Consider the following 18,314-nt stretch of genomic DNA (forward strand, 5'->3'; position numbering starts at 1 on the left):
GCGGAACTGGGATAGCAGTCACCGTCTTCAAAGAGGTTTTCTTTAATGGGACCTGCCCTAAAATGTTTCCCCCTTCTAAAACAAAATTGTATTCTCTCCTGGTTGTTTCATTTCATGCAGTAAGGGGAATGAATGGAGTATAATTTTCTCTCTGGGAATTATGAAAGAATAGATTTGATTAACAAAGCACTCAATGCTACTCTGACCAAAGTTACAGCAAATCAACTATTAAATGAGCAGAATTGCTCTGACTAGTTTGCCTGCAAGTACCTGATGAACCCAAGCAATCAAGGACAATTCTAAGAACAGAAGGGAGATACACATTAACAGGTATTTAAAACAACAGCAGAGTAAGAGCAGCGCCATCCTTATTTCTGCCTCTTTGAGTTACGTGAGAGACAGCAATGGACCTGAATGAGGTTCTCTCTGACATAGATCATAATGAGACTTTTGTGTTTTACAGCAATGAAAATGGGGAAGAATGCCTCAGACAGTTCAGTATCCCTCAAGAATTCTGGACTGAGGTGCACAGGAACCAAATGAGACTATTTATCTGTCTAGCCCCGGACTGTCTGCTTCTCAGGGTCTCAAGCAGCACAAGGTTCCTCCCAAAAGCTGCTATACAATCCGTTTAACTGGAAATATACAAGACTGAATGAGACTTTTTGGATGCAAAACATGTGCCTTGCCCCTGAGCTATAGACCCACTCTGACTCTTGATGGATTAAATTTCCTAAGTATCTCAGGGCTGCTTGCCAATGCTTTTGAAAGACATGGTAAATGCTTAAGGAGGTTACTGACACATGAGTTGTATGCATGCAAATAATATTAACATGTTATATCATGGAAAGATGCAATGCAGGAAATTGCCAACACATTTCTATTGACCATCCTTTAATACTTCTCACATATAATATCTCTGTGGACTGGGAGACCACAAGGGCAACTGCTAAAAGTATGCATGCAGTCTCCAAAGTAATATGAGACATGAAACTCCAGAATCTCCAGTAAAGCTTGCAGAAAGAGAGGAATAGCTGTCTGGATTGACAAAAGTATTTAAGGTGTAGTGGCATCTAGACCATATTGCACCAAACATCAAATAATATTTCAAGCAGCCAGTTCCAATTTTCTACTTAGTTTATACAATAACCTTATCAGAAGCTAAGGTCTTATTAATTCTTAAGGCCCTAAAAAGAGAATAGCCAATTGTGTAGAAAACAATTGGCTGGATGAGAGGAACACAGCTTTGTACAGGTTACAGCAAGCAATGCAACTCTATACAAAGAACAGAATTAGCTGCTTAATTCCAGCTAGAAAAAATGAGAACGACAACACAGGGTTAGCTAAAATGACACTGAACAGACAGATCAATCTTTCTTAACCCACCTTCAGCTGTAGTTGGTGGCTCTGTGGAAGAAAGTTTACAGACTAAAATCACAATGTAAAATATGAACAAGTACATCACAGAATTCAGGAGAAATACATTTAGAAACAAGGGATAATGCAAGATAATGATCAGGATGTTAAACTTCTTTTTTTGTTATGTTTGCCATGTTATTTTTATCTACATGTATTTATTCTTTTACTTTTTAAATTTTAAATCCACACTTTTATTTCTTACTACTTGTTAGCCAGTGTGGGATGATAGTGCAAAAGATAAACACGAATTATATACATTGCATTTTTTATCTTTAAGTTTGAATCAAATCTCTTCTTTACTCCAGCTCTGGGGAATGAAGGAGAGAAGCTAGCGCTCCCCCCCATAAGCTTATTCTTTTATGGTTGTTTCATGGGTAAAGGAGACATTGGATAACTTGATTATTGATACCTACCTGTCTTACCATCAGAATCTGTTACAGAACCGCCCCACGACCACCTCTTCTGCCTGGTATCCAGCCGCTGGCTCCGCTCCAAGGTACGATGCACCACTGCTTCATAACGCTCCTGTTAATCAAACCATTCCTGGAATTAAGCTGCAGTAGCTATTATAACTGCTAAGTAAACTGCTCTGTTGAAAACAAGTGGAGAATCCTTTCCCTGAGGAGCTTACTATCAACAAAAGCCCTGTTTTTTTAAATTTGACATGGCTAATTAGAATTCAAAAGACAACACGTAAAGAGTGCAGATGTTGATTAGTCACAATCTTGTTAATAAACAGCATTAGCTCTAATTTACGTTCATTCAGCTATTGTGTAGCAGGGGGCCTGATGGATTAGCGAACCCACTCCTGCTGGGTGCATTAGGTCTGACACTGGCAACAAAGAGAGTTCATTCTCTTCAAAAGATGGTAGGAGTGAGTTTTGTTGACATGGGCACCTAGGCAATTTTAGCAGGGATTGTTTGATTGAAATGTACTGTTAAGAAACATTCAGAACTAGCAGACAAAGAGTTTTGAACAGGGTCTACATAACAGCAACCCCAGGACTCCCGATCTGAAGTGTAAATAGGAAAAATACAAAGTGGTTGAGGCGTTAACCATTCCAACCACAAGATAGCAGAGTTTATAGTGAGTCTCTGCATGCACAATGGGATATGACAAGTAGTTCAGCTAGGGATTTTAGGCCATTCACTACTAAAAGGGAACTCTGGAAAATCCCAGGATGGATAAAAAAAAATCCCTGCTCATCTGGTTTTTTGATAGAATAACTTTCGTCTGTATTAAGTAAATTGCTAAATTCTCCCTTGACATAAAGGCAAGGGAGTCCTGTTTCAACCTGCACATGACATTTTACAGGAGATTTCTCAACACTCTCCATGTGATAGTCAGTAGGGTTTCTCTGTCTGTTTATAAGTTTTCTTTTAAATGAGAAAAACTAAGTATCCTGCTTTTAAATCTTCTTTGAAACCAGAAAGAATGAACTTAAGACAATGCATTTTTATGACTTTAGACATTAAACTATTCTCCACAAAGAGACAACAAAACAGAAACATTTGCTCGTCCAAGGGAACAAGATGGCAATAGTGTTCTAAAAATGCAAATCGTCCAACAGGTTCTACACAGATGGAATACATCTGGAATCCAATCACCATCATCATTGGAAGCCTAATACTCCATTCAAAACAGTAAGATAGGCTTACTTTAACTGTTAACTGAAAGATGCACAATCATATGAGCAAATTGAAAAAATATAAGGTGACAAAGGTGCAGAATATGTATAGAGGAGCACTGGTAAAAACTGTGGTGGGCAGGATAACCCACAACAGTCTCCAGGGATCCAAGAGCTGTGGAAAGAGTCAACCAAGGAAGCGGTAGAAAATGCCACAAGTAGGAGGAAGAGAAGGAAGATAGGGCAGAATTCACCATTCCAGAAAAGAAAGCTTGCTAGACAGCTATGCTGGGTTTCTGAAAATGGAAAAATCTTCCCACAGCTTTCAAAACAGAAATTGCAGGTAGGATGAAGATGAGTCTGAAATGGATCGTTGTAACTGGCAGCCAGTCTGAGACTTTACTATTGCTGTCAACGATCACAATCATATTTTAAAGACATCAGACACAATCTTATTTATCAAAGATAAAGGGAAGAATTTCATAATACTGAAGGTTTGGTTCTATTTTGAAATGTCATTTTGCATTTCACTGAATCTCAACTCTAGATCTCAATAAGGTTGTTAGGAAAAACACAGCTAGTTCTCTGAAGTGACATCACAGTTACAAGAGCATTAAACTCCATTGTACCTTTTCCTCCTCAATCTTTTGTTTTCTCTTCTCCTCTACTGCTGCTCTTCTTTGCTGTTCTTTCAGCTTCTGTTCCTTCAATCTTTTCTGCTTCTCTTCCATTTGTTTTTCATATTGGAGTTTTGCCTTCTTCTCCTTCTCCAGTATTTGAGTTTCTTTGGCAGCTGTGCATTTGAACAACATTACAGTAGTGTAAAACATTCCCAAACATTATAGCATATTATGCAAGTGTTTTGTGCTGGCTTCCATTTAACAAAACCTCAGCAGTCCATGTAGACACATTCATGCTTGTTTTTGTTGTTGTGCACCTTCAAGTCTTTTCTAACTTAGAGCAACCCTAAGGCAAATTTACCACAGGGCTTTATTAGCAAGATTTGTTCAGAGGTAGTTTTACCTTTATTAATTTGGAGTATTTATACCCCACTCTTCAGCCACAAAGGCTCTCAGAGAGGTTTACAAATTGTTAATTTGACAGTTCTCTGACCTCAGGCTTGTAATCTAAATAAGACATGACACGCAAAAGGCAATGATAGTAGTGGAGAGGATTAAGTCCAGCAGATACTGTCAGTCTTCTCTCATGAAGTGGGTTTCCACAGGCGAGTGAGGATTCAAACCCTGTTCTCCAGAGTCTTAGTCTAAAACTCAACTACACCATGCTGGCTTTCACATTTGTTAAAAGTGAAAAAAAAAATCACTTAGCTCTGACAAGAGTCCAGAAGGTTCCACATTGCCATAAACTTCGCCTGCCTGCTTGCAAGCGCCTGCCTGAGGTCAACGAAAATCTCAGAGGAACAAGCGAGAGAATCAAGTGTCTCATTTATGCCAGGATGCACTTTCTCTGAATTTGAGCCAAAACCTCACAGATAGTGCTCAAATCCAACCTGACAGTCAAGTCTCAAGGAGAAAGTAGAACAAATAAATCAAGCTAGACATTCCTCAGAGGTTACTGTAAGATTGTTTCCCCCTAAGCTCAAAATCATAGGCAGCCGAGTGTGGCTTTCCAGTATGGAAGATATTTGCGGGCTACAGACCACGCCTTGTTTTGTTGCGCGAGGGAGCCACAGTGGACAAACTGCGCAGCTCCCTCATGCAACAAAAAGAACCCGCAAAAAGCGGGTTCTTCTTGCGGTGCCATTATGATGCCCCAGTGCGTCACAATGACGCCAGGACATGCGGATGCTAGGCGTCTGTCACGTCAGAATGGCGGCACCCATGTGCACAGGGTGCCACCATTTTGACGCCCTCGTCACGTGTAAGGGGCAACTGAAAATGCCGCCCCTCGCACGTCACGACAGTGCCCCATAGGGCCTGTCTATGTAGCGCCATTATTTCACTCTTCTCTTGTCTGAGGACTCAAATATCATAATGTGCTTCACTGAGTCTTGGACTAGAAAACTGTGGGGGCAAGATTCGAGTCCCCCCCCCCCCCCGGCCATGAAAACCCGTTGGGTGACCTTGGGTAAGTCACAATCTCTCAGCCTCAAAGGAAGGCCAAAACAACCCCCCTCTGAACAAATTCTGCCAAGAAAACCCCATGATAGGTTCATCTCAGGTTCACCATATGCTAGAAATAACACATCTTCACTACTGTGTGTTACAAAGAGGACGTTTAACATGGTCTCCTTTACACAGAGCTTTATTGCCCATCCACTAACTGAGAAGTATCATAGGTGCTTATCTACCTAGACAATATGAATGTACTGATTTAACCTTAACAGCTTGAGAATTTAGTTTTTGCACGCCGGGCATCTTGTTTGCTATGGCCAAGAAGACCAGGGTGGGGAAACCAGACCAGACTCCAAATTCAAAATGTCACACTTCTGGAACTACTGAACCCTGCCATAGGATTTTGGAGAATACCATATGCATCCATTGCAGGAATTAACATCTGGATATTGTGATAAGAATTTAGCAGGCGAGATCTCAGACATGATAACTCTATAAAGAATGCTATGCAAAGAAACCCAACGTCTACAATGCAATTATTTAGAGCTGTCTAGAGCTGCCCAACTACAGTGTGTAAGCTTTTAAAGACACTTCCGCTATATTTTGAAACTTCCTCTCTATGTTGCCAATGGCTACTACAAATCCAAATGCTTTAGAAGTAAAAGCTGTACTGCCAAAGCACCAGTAAATTATTCCTTAAGACTTCACATTTCTACTAAATATGCAATACAGATCTCAGCTAAAATAACAATTCTCAAAATGTTTCTAACGTCAAAAAAACCAACAAAAAACCCCAAACCCCAAATACATTGAAAATGCATATTTTGAGAAAAAATATCGGCAGAAATGGCCACATTTTGGATAAAACAGATTTTATCCAAAATATTTTGTGAGAAAATATGTGTGTTTGTGTGTTTGCCATCAAGTTGCCTCGCAACATATGGCAACACTATGAATTTCTAGTGTTTTCTTAGACAAGGAATACTCAGATGTTGTTCTGTCAGTTTCTTCCTCTGAAATATAGCCTGAAGCATCTGGTATTCACCGGCTGTCTCCCATCCAACCAGGGCTGACCCAGCTTAGCTTCCAAGATCAGATGGAATCTGGTGCCTTTAAGGTATTTACTCCACACATTACACAGCTTTATATAAATTCTCTCTGCATGCATATTAATGCAGAAACAGAATAAAAAGGACTAAACAGAATAAACCAAGGTGACACTGAGAAGAATCGGAGTGAAACATCCCTGCAACCATACAACAGGACACAAACAGTTTTGGCTTTGCATTAATTTATCTTTCATATAGCCATACCATGTTGCTTCTCTCGCTCTTCTCTACGTTCCCTGGCTAGTCTTTGCCTCTCCTCTGATTTCAAGATGGAGCCATCTATCACTGTAAAGGATGAGAAATTCAAACTGTTTATCAACCAAACAAGTCACACTGTACAGCTGCCCCTCCACATTGACAGATTTTTTTTATCCACGGATTCAAGCATCCACAGTTTGAAAATCATTAAAAAAAAGGATAAATTCCAAATGGCAAATCTTGATTTTGCCATTATATAAAAGGGACACCATTTTACTCTTCATTGTATCTAACGGGACTTGAACATCCATGGATCCAAGGGGTCCTAGAATCAAACTGCAGTAGATGCCAAGAGCCCACTGTATTTCACAAATATATCTTCACATGAAATAATGTTAATTTGTTAACACAGGAATTGCAATGCCAGTGTACTCTCTCATCTTCATAACTATGACAGGAAGCCCTCCTCTGTTTCCTAGCACTATTGTCTGTGTGATGAATTCACACACAAACACTGGAATGGCAATTTCCTATCTCACAACACTGTTGTTTTTTTTTTACTGACTTGGTTAAACAAATTGTTTTCCAGCTTCTGAGAGATGTCAAAATAAGGCCCTCTGAGAATATGCAATTAAAGCAAACTATTCTCTTCATCAAAGTCACACAGAGGGGATTTATTCAAAATGGAAGCCAAACAAAGAAACACTACAAGGAGCAGAGGAAAGGCAAACATATTAAAATCAAGGATTTTACCTGGCTTAGTTGACGATTTTATGCTAAGTGGAGACGGAATTGGACCAGGACTACCACCACTTTGGATTCTTCTTTCTTCTGCTAATGCCTGAGCTGCAGCAACTGTGAGGGAAAAAAACACACAATACCACAAACATGGTTACAATAAAATCTATCATGTTGTGTGCCAATATTTAAGGTTATATGATTTCACGCAAGTCTTGTTGCATTACTCAAACCTGTTCTTGCAACTGTAAAAATTAGTCATTCCCATTTCTAAATGTCTTTTTTCCTGGTGGCCTGAAAAATGCCTGCTTCCTGGGTCATGATAACAAGGTAGGGCATGTTTTTGTTGTTATCTCCTGTGATTTCAAGCAGCTCTGTTTCCATTGATCATCTTGTTTTCATAGCCAGAAATGAGCCAAAAGCGACATTGTTTGCTTGTTAGTTCCACCTGGAGAAGCTCAAACTGTGCTGGCGCTGATCTCAGGTACCAAGTCAAAGAAAGACCTTGTCTTGCCACTAAAAAAAGATCAGCAACCTTTACAAGGCAATGTCTGATCTGATGCACTCTCCTATGAAATGTTGACATTTTCTCACTAACCCATTATATGTTCTCACAGTTTAGAGGTCTTATTCCTTCCTCTTCATCCTTTGCTTTCCTTCTTTCTATGCTGTCATTCTTGTCTCATTCTCCAGATGCTTTTGCTCCAATTCATAAAACTCAAATTATTGCCTTGTTAACCTATCACCTGTTGCTTGCCGCAAAAACCAACCATCCTCTACCTAACCTATCAGCCTCACAGAAGATAATATTTCCTTGTTAATTAGTCTTGCAGTGATCTACTGATGGGTATGGTACCTATTCTGCAAATAAGGAACCACTATATCTGTTTCATGGGAGTGACTGCAGTCAATGCCCAAATGCATTGTGGCTGTGACCATTGACTTCGTCTTGAGTTTCCCTTCATTTTCAGTTTTGGTGAGGTTTGCACTTGTTGTGAGACTTCAAGTCATTTCCAACTTGAATTTGGGAGTTTTCTGGGGCTGAGAGTGTGTGATTCGCCGACGGTCACCCAGTGGGTTTTCATGGCTGAGCGGGGAATCAAAACCTGGTTTCCAGAGTCCTACTCCAACCTTCAAACCCTTACACCATGATGGCTCTCTCTGACAAGGTAGGACAAACCAATTAATTATACATTTCTGGCTCCTTCCACAGGGCATAGAATAATTTAATTTTTCAAATTTTTCTCCAGACACAGAGGTCCATCATTTAGTATGTCCTGGGTTTTTAAGTACCAACTGGTTAGATAGGATACTACGGTAAAGGGAGACCTTACCAATATAACAACGCTGTTCAGAAAATGAAAAGCAAAGAATTTAAAAGGCAATCAGGATCTAAGAGTTAAAGCACACCAAAGTATCTTCAAAGTGACCTCTGATTTCAGAGGAAAATTTTACTTTGCCAAGAGAATACAGCGTTCAGTTTCCTTGCCACCAGTTTTAGCCTCTCTTCTAACTGAGCATTGCAGAAAGCAGGAAGAGCATTTCTCCTCTCCATGACAACTCCTTCTGTCATGGCAATAATCCTCCTAAGGCTGCACCCAAGAACAATCACCTCAAAGTGCTTAATCCTGTCTGAAGTCAATGATAAATGCTGGTTACACTACTCATTCAGCAACTCTAAACTGTCACCTGCAGCTGTCACCTTGCCTTGAATTAATTCCCCGCTGCAGTTCTTGACAAAAGCTTTCTCAAATCCTATCTGCACACAATACTGGGGCTCATTCTAGATAACAACAACTACTGAGTGTACTGCAATGTAGTTATTTTGATAGACAGAAAGACTAAATTTTACTGTGACATCAAAAAAGGGTTCCCCCCCAGTTTTCTGGAATGTGACACATAATCATGCGTGTTCATAGCACTCGCCCAAAACATTTAAAATCAAAAAGCTTATTTTGCAGAGCAAATATTAATTCCATATGAAGGAATTAATTCTTTTCTTTTGCAAGGTAATGTTCATTCTCTATGAAGCAATGAATTGGGTATAAGCTGTGTTCAAAGCTTATTAGAAAGAGTACAATGCACCTGATCCCAATTTACAGACCAAAATAAGTGCTGATGCTAAAAATAAATTTTAAAATCCCTCTGATCTAATATCTAAACACAATCTGAAACAATCCAAACTTTCCCTAGTAATGGACAAAAGCAATTTCCTCTTTTAGAAAAAGAGAGAAGAATATCTGGCTGCAAACACTAGTCTAGATAAATCAAGCCAACACTAGTTGCGATTCTGGAAATGTAAACAAGACAAGACGATAATGCTTGGTGAGGCAGGAGGAGACTGCACTATAGATGGATTGATTCAAAGAGGCCATAGCTGTGTCTCTGCAAGACCTGAGGCTCTTGGTTGTCTCTCATTCATAGGGTTGCCAGAGGTCAAAGACTAACTTGATGGTAAATAACAACACACAAAACCATAATAAAACTCAGTGGCTGGGTGGAAGAAAGCATCACTTGTTATTTCCATAGCCAATACACACCTGACTTTATCTACATTTCAGGTAAGCTCATACACTAGCAGAAGATGGTCTTACATTAGCAGACCTTACCTTGACAGACCCTACTGAGGGACTGCACTGGCATGTTAATGAGTGAAAAATGTGGTTAGATATTAATTGAGTAGAACCTTGCATGCAAACACAGAGCATTTTTGACTATGCTAGCTGCATCAGATGCCAGAGCAAGAATGCTCTTTGCACATCTGCTGCAAGGAGGAGGCTTTACTATTCATCCTGCCAAACCACCTTGGATAATATGCTTGATTTCACCGTAACAAAAGCAATGGCCTTATAGAACTTCTCAGTCAGAATACATACAGTGATTCCCATATTTTGGTCCTCCAGGTCTTTTGGACTGTTTCTTGACCACTGGCCAAACTAGCTAGGGCTTCTGGAAATTGAAGTCCAAAACACCTGGAGGACCCAAAGTTTGGGAATCACTGCACTAGACATATGTATCATCCTACTGCCATGCCATCCAAAGACCAGATTCACTTAGCATCCTGATACAAAGGATGCCAGGAAATCTAATTTCTCATACAATCTAGCACATTTTTGAAAACTCCTGCCTTCTTGCTACACTGCCTCCAAACTAATTTACAAGCAATTAAATTGGATTCTTCTCCAAGAGAATATTAATGTTACAGATCTGAGGAAGTTATCATAATAACTCAGTGCCGGAGTAGAAATTTTTATCCGCCAGCTCATTCATCAAATTTTACTTGCCAAATGATTCTGCCCTCAACTCCATTGTTAGCGCAAGGGCCTAGGCCAAATCTTAATGGTCAAAACAGAAATCCAATAGCATTCTTAGCAAAAGTGGTATCAGCAGAGTGATCCCTGCAAAATGTCCCCAATTCATTCTGCAGAATCTGCAAGTACAGGCAGAAAAACCCCTGACTGAAATGCTGAAGAGCCACTGCTTGTCAGTGTAAACACTCAATGGGTCAATGATCTGGTTACTGTAGGTATAAGACAATCTCCTGTGCTATGCACAAGCAGAATAGCAGATTTAAACGACAAAATTGTAATAACTCACCCGAGAAAGTATGCGCAACTCAATTTTGGATCTATAAGTTCAGTGACATGAAGCAGGGAACACCCAGGCTACATGCGGTTTTCATTCCATCTGAAGCTTATTTTACTGGGCTCCTTTGCAGATGTAGTAAGACTAAGAAAGCCAAACACACACACCCACACATTCAAGGAAAGCCAAATACACACTCGGCATATATGTTAAAGGAAGAAAAAGAGAATTTGGGAACCTAATCTGAGAAAAATAGCAACCAATAACGGGAAAGGAAGTAACATTCTTCACTGTTCTTGTACCTGCATCCAAGATAGTTCAGATGTCCTTACTGGAAATCCTGCATTATGGGACAGGGATGTGTGAAGAGAGGCCAACATCTTACTTGCCGGATTGTATGGTGGAATTACCAAAGCAGCTCTTCTCTTTCTCCTCACTTTCCAGACTTGTCAAGAGCTTTGTGTAGATGGGACTTGAAACAGGGACATATTTCTGATAATGTTTTAGAGGATTTAAAAATATTATGTCAATTAATTTTTTGAAGACACAAGCTCCTCCAAAAGGATCTAGCATCCTACTACTTGTGGAAGGTTCTGATTCTTTCCTTTTTGGTGTGTGCTTGCAAACGTTACACTGAGCCATTTGCTAGCTTCTGCTTGCATAATATTTTTCAGTACATTAACTTTGGGCTATAATTGAGATTACTCACAAAAGAAAACACAGCCCCAACATCCTAACGGTGCCACTAGCAAACGGCCATGAACTCCTTCATTACTTTGCCTTTGTCTAGAGGGGGGCAATTAATTGAGTACAGTTACAACACAGAGGACCAAGTGGGGCAGGTTGGCTTCACTCACTGAGTTCCTTTGTGGAGAAGCAGTCTACCGAAAGATATCTAAACACAACATGAGAGTCATCGCTGGAGCACAACCAGGCTGAAAACAGACCACCTTAATGCTGAGGACTGCTGCTCCCCAAGGCTTCCATTAAGACTGCAAGAAACTCTTCTGAGACCATTCCCAAACATTACTAACAGAAGTCGAAGGCTTTCATGGTCGGCATCCATAGTTTTTTGTTGGGTTTTAGGTCTATGATGTTTTGCCAGCCACAGATGCTGGCGAAATGTCAGGAAGAAACTCTTCTAGAACATGGCCACAGAGCCTGAAATCCCAACAAAAAACTATTACTGGTACAGTATTACTAATACATATCCATGGATTATCTGTGGATTAATGCAGCCATGGCTTGAAACGTATTTTACAAAAAGTTTTTAAAAGCAAATCTTTATTTTGTCATTTCGTATAAAAGACACCATTGCAATATACAGTAATGCGACTTGAGCATCTATGGATTTTGGTATCCACGGGGGGATCCTGGAACCCAACCCCAATGGATACCAAAGGCCCACTGCTGTAATAATAATAATAATAATAATAATAATAATAATGAATATCCCATTGCATATAATGGGACTTGAGCATCCATGGATTTTGGTATCCACAGGGGGATCCTGGAACCGAACCCCAGCAGATACCAAGGGCCCACTTTATTGTACATGGCACTTTATACGTGAACATAAGACAAATGTTAGATTTTTCACTATGTGAAAGTAGCACAAAATACTCAACAGCAATAACAGACATTAACTGCTTTATGGTAAACCATAATTCTATTTTCCTGTTTTCATATTCTCTCACACTCGGTCTCTGTACATTATGCCTCCTTTTCATTAGTCCTTTGTGTTACTTCCCTGACCTCAGGACAGGGAAGTGGACTAGCTTCCTCTTCTGCAAACGTATGTGAAGAAAGTTTTTCTCTTCTATGTGTTGTTTGCAGCCACGCCATTGTTGAACAGAGCAGGTTCCCTGCCTACAACCCCCACCCACCCCAACAATAGAGCCTAGCACTGCAAATCACAACAGACTCCAGTCAAACTCTGAAATCACAAATTAAAGTCTTTCTCTGGAAACACAATAAGGCCTCTATTGTGTGCTATGCAAGTGGGAAAATTTGCTATTGCATTTTAACCCCCAATCTTCCTTTTTCTTCATGAGCAAGGTTTTATTATTCCTCTTAACTTGTTTTATAATTTGTGACGTTCACACTTGCAATTTGCTCTTTTCCTCTGCAGGTGTTACTATCTGAGGATGTTCACAGTCTTCCCAACAACAACATCATGTTACTCACCAAACACCTCACCATTCAGCAGGCATTCTGAGCCCGAGAAAATCAAGATTAATGACAAATTACAGACAGTTGAGAGAGAAAATATGTTACTTTTACCTTTTGGCCATCCCACTGCAATCATAGGATAGGCCAATCAAGTAGGAATAACTCTTGACAATGCCATGGGTGTACCAATTTAAGCACTTGCCAAAAGCAGATGAATCACATGGAAAAAGTTGAAGAAGGCCCACCATTTAGATGACAGAATGAAACACATAAAATAACCACCTTCTCCACTGCCTTGCTGAGCGCAAGGCAATGTCGACAGCAACCTCAACCCCATTTCTAGAATTATGATGACATGACTTCCTCACTAATACCAGGAACACAAAAAGATACTATATACTGAGTCAGACTGTGGTCCATCTAGCCTACTATTGTCATTTCTAGCTCTTTCTGGGAGGTCAAGCAGGATTATTTCCCAGCCCTACCTGGAGATGCTGGTGATTGAAATGGGTTCCTTCTGCCAGCAAATTGTGTGTGATCTCATGACTATCCCTCCTATAACAGGAAGATCTTATTTAATCAAGAGAATTATCTTATGATATCTTTTTTATAAAGCAAAAAGGGATCTTTATTGCAGACATGCAATAAAAAGAGGGACAGATGCACACACAACACATTTCCCACTCCATTTACACCCATTTGAATCTCATCTCTTAGTATATTGTATTTGTTGGTCCACAGTATCTGTCACAAAGTTTTAAGACCACACATGAATAGGACTTGTTAGCACACGTTTAAATGTCACTGTGGCTTTCATGTATGTATGTGCCTTCACGTCACAAGTCAACTTGCAGCGACTCTATGAATTTCATAGTTTTCTTAGGCAAGGAATGCTCAGTGGTGCTTTTGTCATTTTCCTTCCTGTGAAATACAGTATAGCTTAGAGCACTTAGTATTTGCTGGCAGTCTCCCATCCAAGTACTAACTAGGGCTGACCCTGCTTAACTTCTAAGATCAGACAGGATCTGTCATCATCTTCATGATCACCTTTCTTTATTGTTGTTGTTGTATGCTTTCAAGTCATTTCTGACTTATGGCTAACCTAAGCATCACACTACCAATCCTTAGTGTTTAGTCGAATAATAACTTGAATAAATTTCATGATTATAGAACCTCAAGAGTTTATGCTAAGCATATTTATTGAGGACCTCTATAATTACCACTCCTGTTTACTTGTATTGAATGATGACTGTATGAAGTATGCATTGCTTTTCTTTTTGTGTCTATGCCTGTATGCCACTTGATGTGAAGATAGCAGACTACAGCATAAGCATGTCATAATTTCAAAGTTATTAAGCAAGTGCTACGAAGCATTTCCAGTTCCAGAACATCTTAGCTGGAAGAAAAACACATCTGCTACAATCCCACCCAAACCATGTTGTGATGTCATCACATCTGACAGCATGGGACTTTGGTAATGAAAGCAACTTTTTGTTATAGTGCTGTGCACAAACCCCAGCAGTATTCAAAGGCAGCAGAGAACTTTTTGCTTTCTTTTGTTTTAAATCAATACAACACAAGACACCACCCTGTCAAGGCACAGGGACAGGAGGAAGTCACAAAGCAAGTATGAGGACCAGCAGTCTGTTGGCGTAGTCTCACGGTAAAACATTCCTCAAATACTGTCTAGATATGAAGATTATCGTGGTACAATCCATACCATCACTCAGTTCATCTAACACAACCAAACACGTGTAGACCATTCCCACCTGATAGACAACAACTCTGCAACACCTTTCTGTTTTCTACCAAAGGAAGGTTGATGCACAAGGCCTTGCCTTTGCTGTTGTTGTGAGTCTTCAAGATGTTTCCAACTTATGGCAACCCTAAGGAAAACCAATCGCAGGCAAGATATGTTCAGAGGTGGGTTTTTTTGGTATTGTCTTCCTTTGGTGCTGAGACAGTGTGACTTGAACAAGGTCACTCATGCCTTTAGCAAGTAAGGATTTCACTCAAGTGACCAGGCACTCAGAATACTATTTTATCCTAAATACATGGCAGTGAGCTGATTGGTAAAAATGTGCGCTAGATAGTCCTGGGAACTTGCTTTCAAGGCTGAGGCAACAGATTCCTTTGCATAATTTGTTCAAACACCTCCTAATTGTTCTCTGGCTGTTCTGCATGAGATTTTATTGCTCAGCTGATGGGCTGCTAAAAACTGGGAGCATCCCTGTCAGCTTTACTGCTGATGGCTGAATTAGGCACCTTGGCTATGGAACGGGTGCATCTGTCAATTGCATTGTGCTACTTGTTTGTTGACAAAAAACATGAGCAGAGACTGACTAGTTCTAGGATCATCAAGAAAATCTAAATTACCATTGGTTCATAATAGCCATTTCATGATCCGCCATCTCCACAGTTGTAAACTGACCATGAATATGCAGGAAATAAAACTAATTAAAAAGTAATATTTCTATCTGCACATTTTATAAGCATCATATTTACTTTAAAAAAAATTAAACAGGAAAACTCAGCAAGCATCTACCAGAAGAAAACAGAAAAGATCTAATCTTCTCCACCTCATTGAATAGTCAGTATTTTGTACCCTCTCCTAAGAAAGATCAGGCTGCTCTGGATGGGTTCTTTATTGACCATGCTTTGGGTTACTTAGCAGTTAATGTTTAAATTAAGCTCTCATGACCTGAAATCAAAAGTCTTGCTCTAATGTATGCATTCTGCTAATATAAAACCCCTCAAAGTATTCTGGCATCCTAACACAACCACTAAACCAAACCAAATAGAGCTTGGGCATGAATATCAACGGCCCCTTTATAAGGAATTCTAAATATATTTACAACTAAACAAATCACAAAAAACCTAAACGTTTCACAGCATATCTGCAACTGGGTTTCTGAGTGTCTTTTCCCCCCTCATTTACTTGTGGGGCCACACCATCTGAACTGGGTCCTGAGGTTTAATTCCACCTTAGTCCCAGTTCAAATCATGCACACTTCCTCCTTCTCCGGCCAACAATGGCTTTTAATGAGATAAAAAGATGTCGCAATGTCTAATCACGGATCTCCTGCGTCACGTGGAGTTTTGCTCAGGATCCCTCAGGGCCAGGGAAGCATCTAATTTCGCACAGGATGGGTGGAAAAACACAGTGTGGTTTTTCCAAGATGCTATCACTACATTTATTTGAATATTCAGTTTAAAGTAGAGCTGGGAAACATGCGGCTCTCCTTGCTGCTGAACTGCAACTCCCATCAGCCCTAGTCAGCATCCCAAAGGGGAGTGATGCTGGGATAAGATTTCTACCAGCTTCTGGTGGCCCAAATATTTTCCAATCAGAATCCCATTGTGGAAATAAACAAATAAATAAACAGTATCCTTTAGCTCATGCTCCTAGCAACTCATACTAACTGCGATGCTGTTGTCATTTACTGCCTTATCCTCTTTAACCTTTGTTTAACCATCTTTCATAGCCATTAAAGTAGGCCTTCGCATCTCTGTTTACTGAAATCTCCCTAAAAATTTCAGCTTGACATCTCCATGACTAAATACTGTTGCCAAAGCTGTCATGCGCCACAGTTTAAGAGAAATGACACAACCAACAAAACAAATACACTGACCTTTTTTTCTAAGAAGCTCTGGCAAACCTATATAGGGAGTCCAATCACAACAGCAGTCAGAAACTAAATGCATGCAAACATAAAAATCCGAAGCTGAGCTCCGTATAAGAGGGAAGAGCTCATGTGTGGTTTTTACAAAGACATCGGAGAAGTAATTGAAACACATGGAAATAAAACCATGGAGGGAGGAAACGGTCCAGAGAGATTTGCAGAGTAAAGGGTTTTTCTGAGGGGGAGGCAGGGAAGAGAGAGAGAGAGATGTGTGTAGATTTTCAATCAGCTTAACTGCAGCACTGAGAGACAAATATTGGTGAACTCAGCCTATGGTTTCAAGTGCAGACAGCTCTTCAGGGATTCTTATTTGGTGAGATGGAGGATGGAGAAGGATGAGGAAAACCTGAAACACAAAGGACAAAACAGGGGGGCCTAAACATTGTTCTAATGTGGACTAAAAAAGCTAGAGATGGATGAGAGCTTGAGACAGGAATGACGACAAAATGGGGGCATGATGGAGATAGAAAAGTACAAAGAAGGGTGGCAACTGGGAACGAATGAATGACTGAATGAATGAATCCAAGAACGAGCCTCTTAAGGAAGGAGCCCTTGAGACAGGATTATGACAAAAGGAAGGAGAATGAGGAAACAGAGGCCAAACTGTAATATATTGGGTCCGTCAGGTGTGTCTGTATTCAACAAAGCAAAGAAAAATTCAGGTGGGAGCAAAAAAGAGAATATAAAACGAGTAAGAGTTGGGCAAAAGGGGGATGAATTTAACTGGAGCAAGTCAGGAAAGGTTATAAATGGAGAGGGTGTGTGTGTTTAAATAAAGATGTATAAATCTGAAATTGTTAAAATTATCTAAGATAATAAGAGAATAAAATGGAGGGAGAAGGAGAGAAAGGAGGCAAAAGCAATAGGGACATTATAAGGAAGATGCAGGGGTCCTCATGCAGGACTAGTGAAATACACAAGAGGAAAAATGAATGTTACACACATGAATATAAAAGAAGAGGTTCTGGGAAGGAGAAGCACTCCATGCAAGACAGAAGACAAACTTGGAAGGAGAGGAGGAGGGGCAGAGAAAGAAAGCCCCAAAACAAGGACCAATAAAAGAAACTAAACATTAAAAGAGGGGGAGTCCGGTCCTGGAAAAAGGCAGCACTTGATATAGGAAAGCTGATAAAAGGGGACTGAGACAGTGCAAAGAGGACACAAAAGCCAAGATAAGAGGAAAAAGAGACTATAGATTGAGTCTCTTTTAACCAGATTGTTGAAATACTCCAAAATCCAAAACTGTCCAGATGTCCTCAAACCTGGACAGAGGTCTCCACAGGAGGGCAACACTTGACAGGGGTTGTTGTCGTTGTTGTCGTTGTGTGCCTTCAAGTCATTTCTGACTTCTGGATACTCTGAAGCGAACAGCCATTGCGGTTTGACTGTTGGACTCTGGAGACCTGGGTTCAAAAGCCCACTGGGTGACCCTGGGCACGTCACACTCTCTCAGCCTCAGAGGATGACAACCACAACGCCTCTCTGAACAAAACCTGCCAAGAAAACCCTGCTATAGGCTCACTTTGGGGTCTCATAAGAGAAAGGGACCCAATGGGGTGTGTGCGAAGGGACCCAGATTTATACCCCAATTGAGGGGGGAAAGGGACCCAGATTTATACCCCAATTGAGGGGGGAAAGGGACCCAGATTTATACCCCAATTGAGGGGGGAAAGGGACCCAGATTTATACCCCAATTGAGGGGGAAAG

The 18,314-nt window shown here is 40.3% G+C and overlaps 1 protein-coding gene across 1 annotated transcript in view; it reads right to left on the reverse strand.

Annotated features, from left to right (window-relative positions):
• MAP7D3 (MAP7 domain containing 3) overlaps window positions 1-18,314 on the reverse strand; it is a 44,373-nt gene that overhangs the window by 25,241 nt on the left and 818 nt on the right. Inside the window, exons 2-6 of the mRNA XM_042477841.1 lie at window positions 7,183-7,284; window positions 6,436-6,516; window positions 3,677-3,840; window positions 1,833-1,944; window positions 1,387-1,407 (exon numbers count right to left, since the gene is read on the reverse strand). Coding sequence (XP_042333775.1) covers window positions 1,387-1,407; window positions 1,833-1,944; window positions 3,677-3,840; window positions 6,436-6,516; window positions 7,183-7,284 — 480 coding nt within the window. The remainder of the gene's footprint in view (window positions 1-1,386; window positions 1,408-1,832; window positions 1,945-3,676; window positions 3,841-6,435; window positions 6,517-7,182; window positions 7,285-18,314) is intronic.

The sequence above is a fragment of the Sceloporus undulatus genome, chromosome 7 (assembly GCF_019175285.1).
Source record: "Sceloporus undulatus isolate JIND9_A2432 ecotype Alabama chromosome 7, SceUnd_v1.1, whole genome shotgun sequence".
Lineage (NCBI taxonomy): Eukaryota > Metazoa > Chordata > Lepidosauria > Squamata > Phrynosomatidae > Sceloporus > Sceloporus undulatus.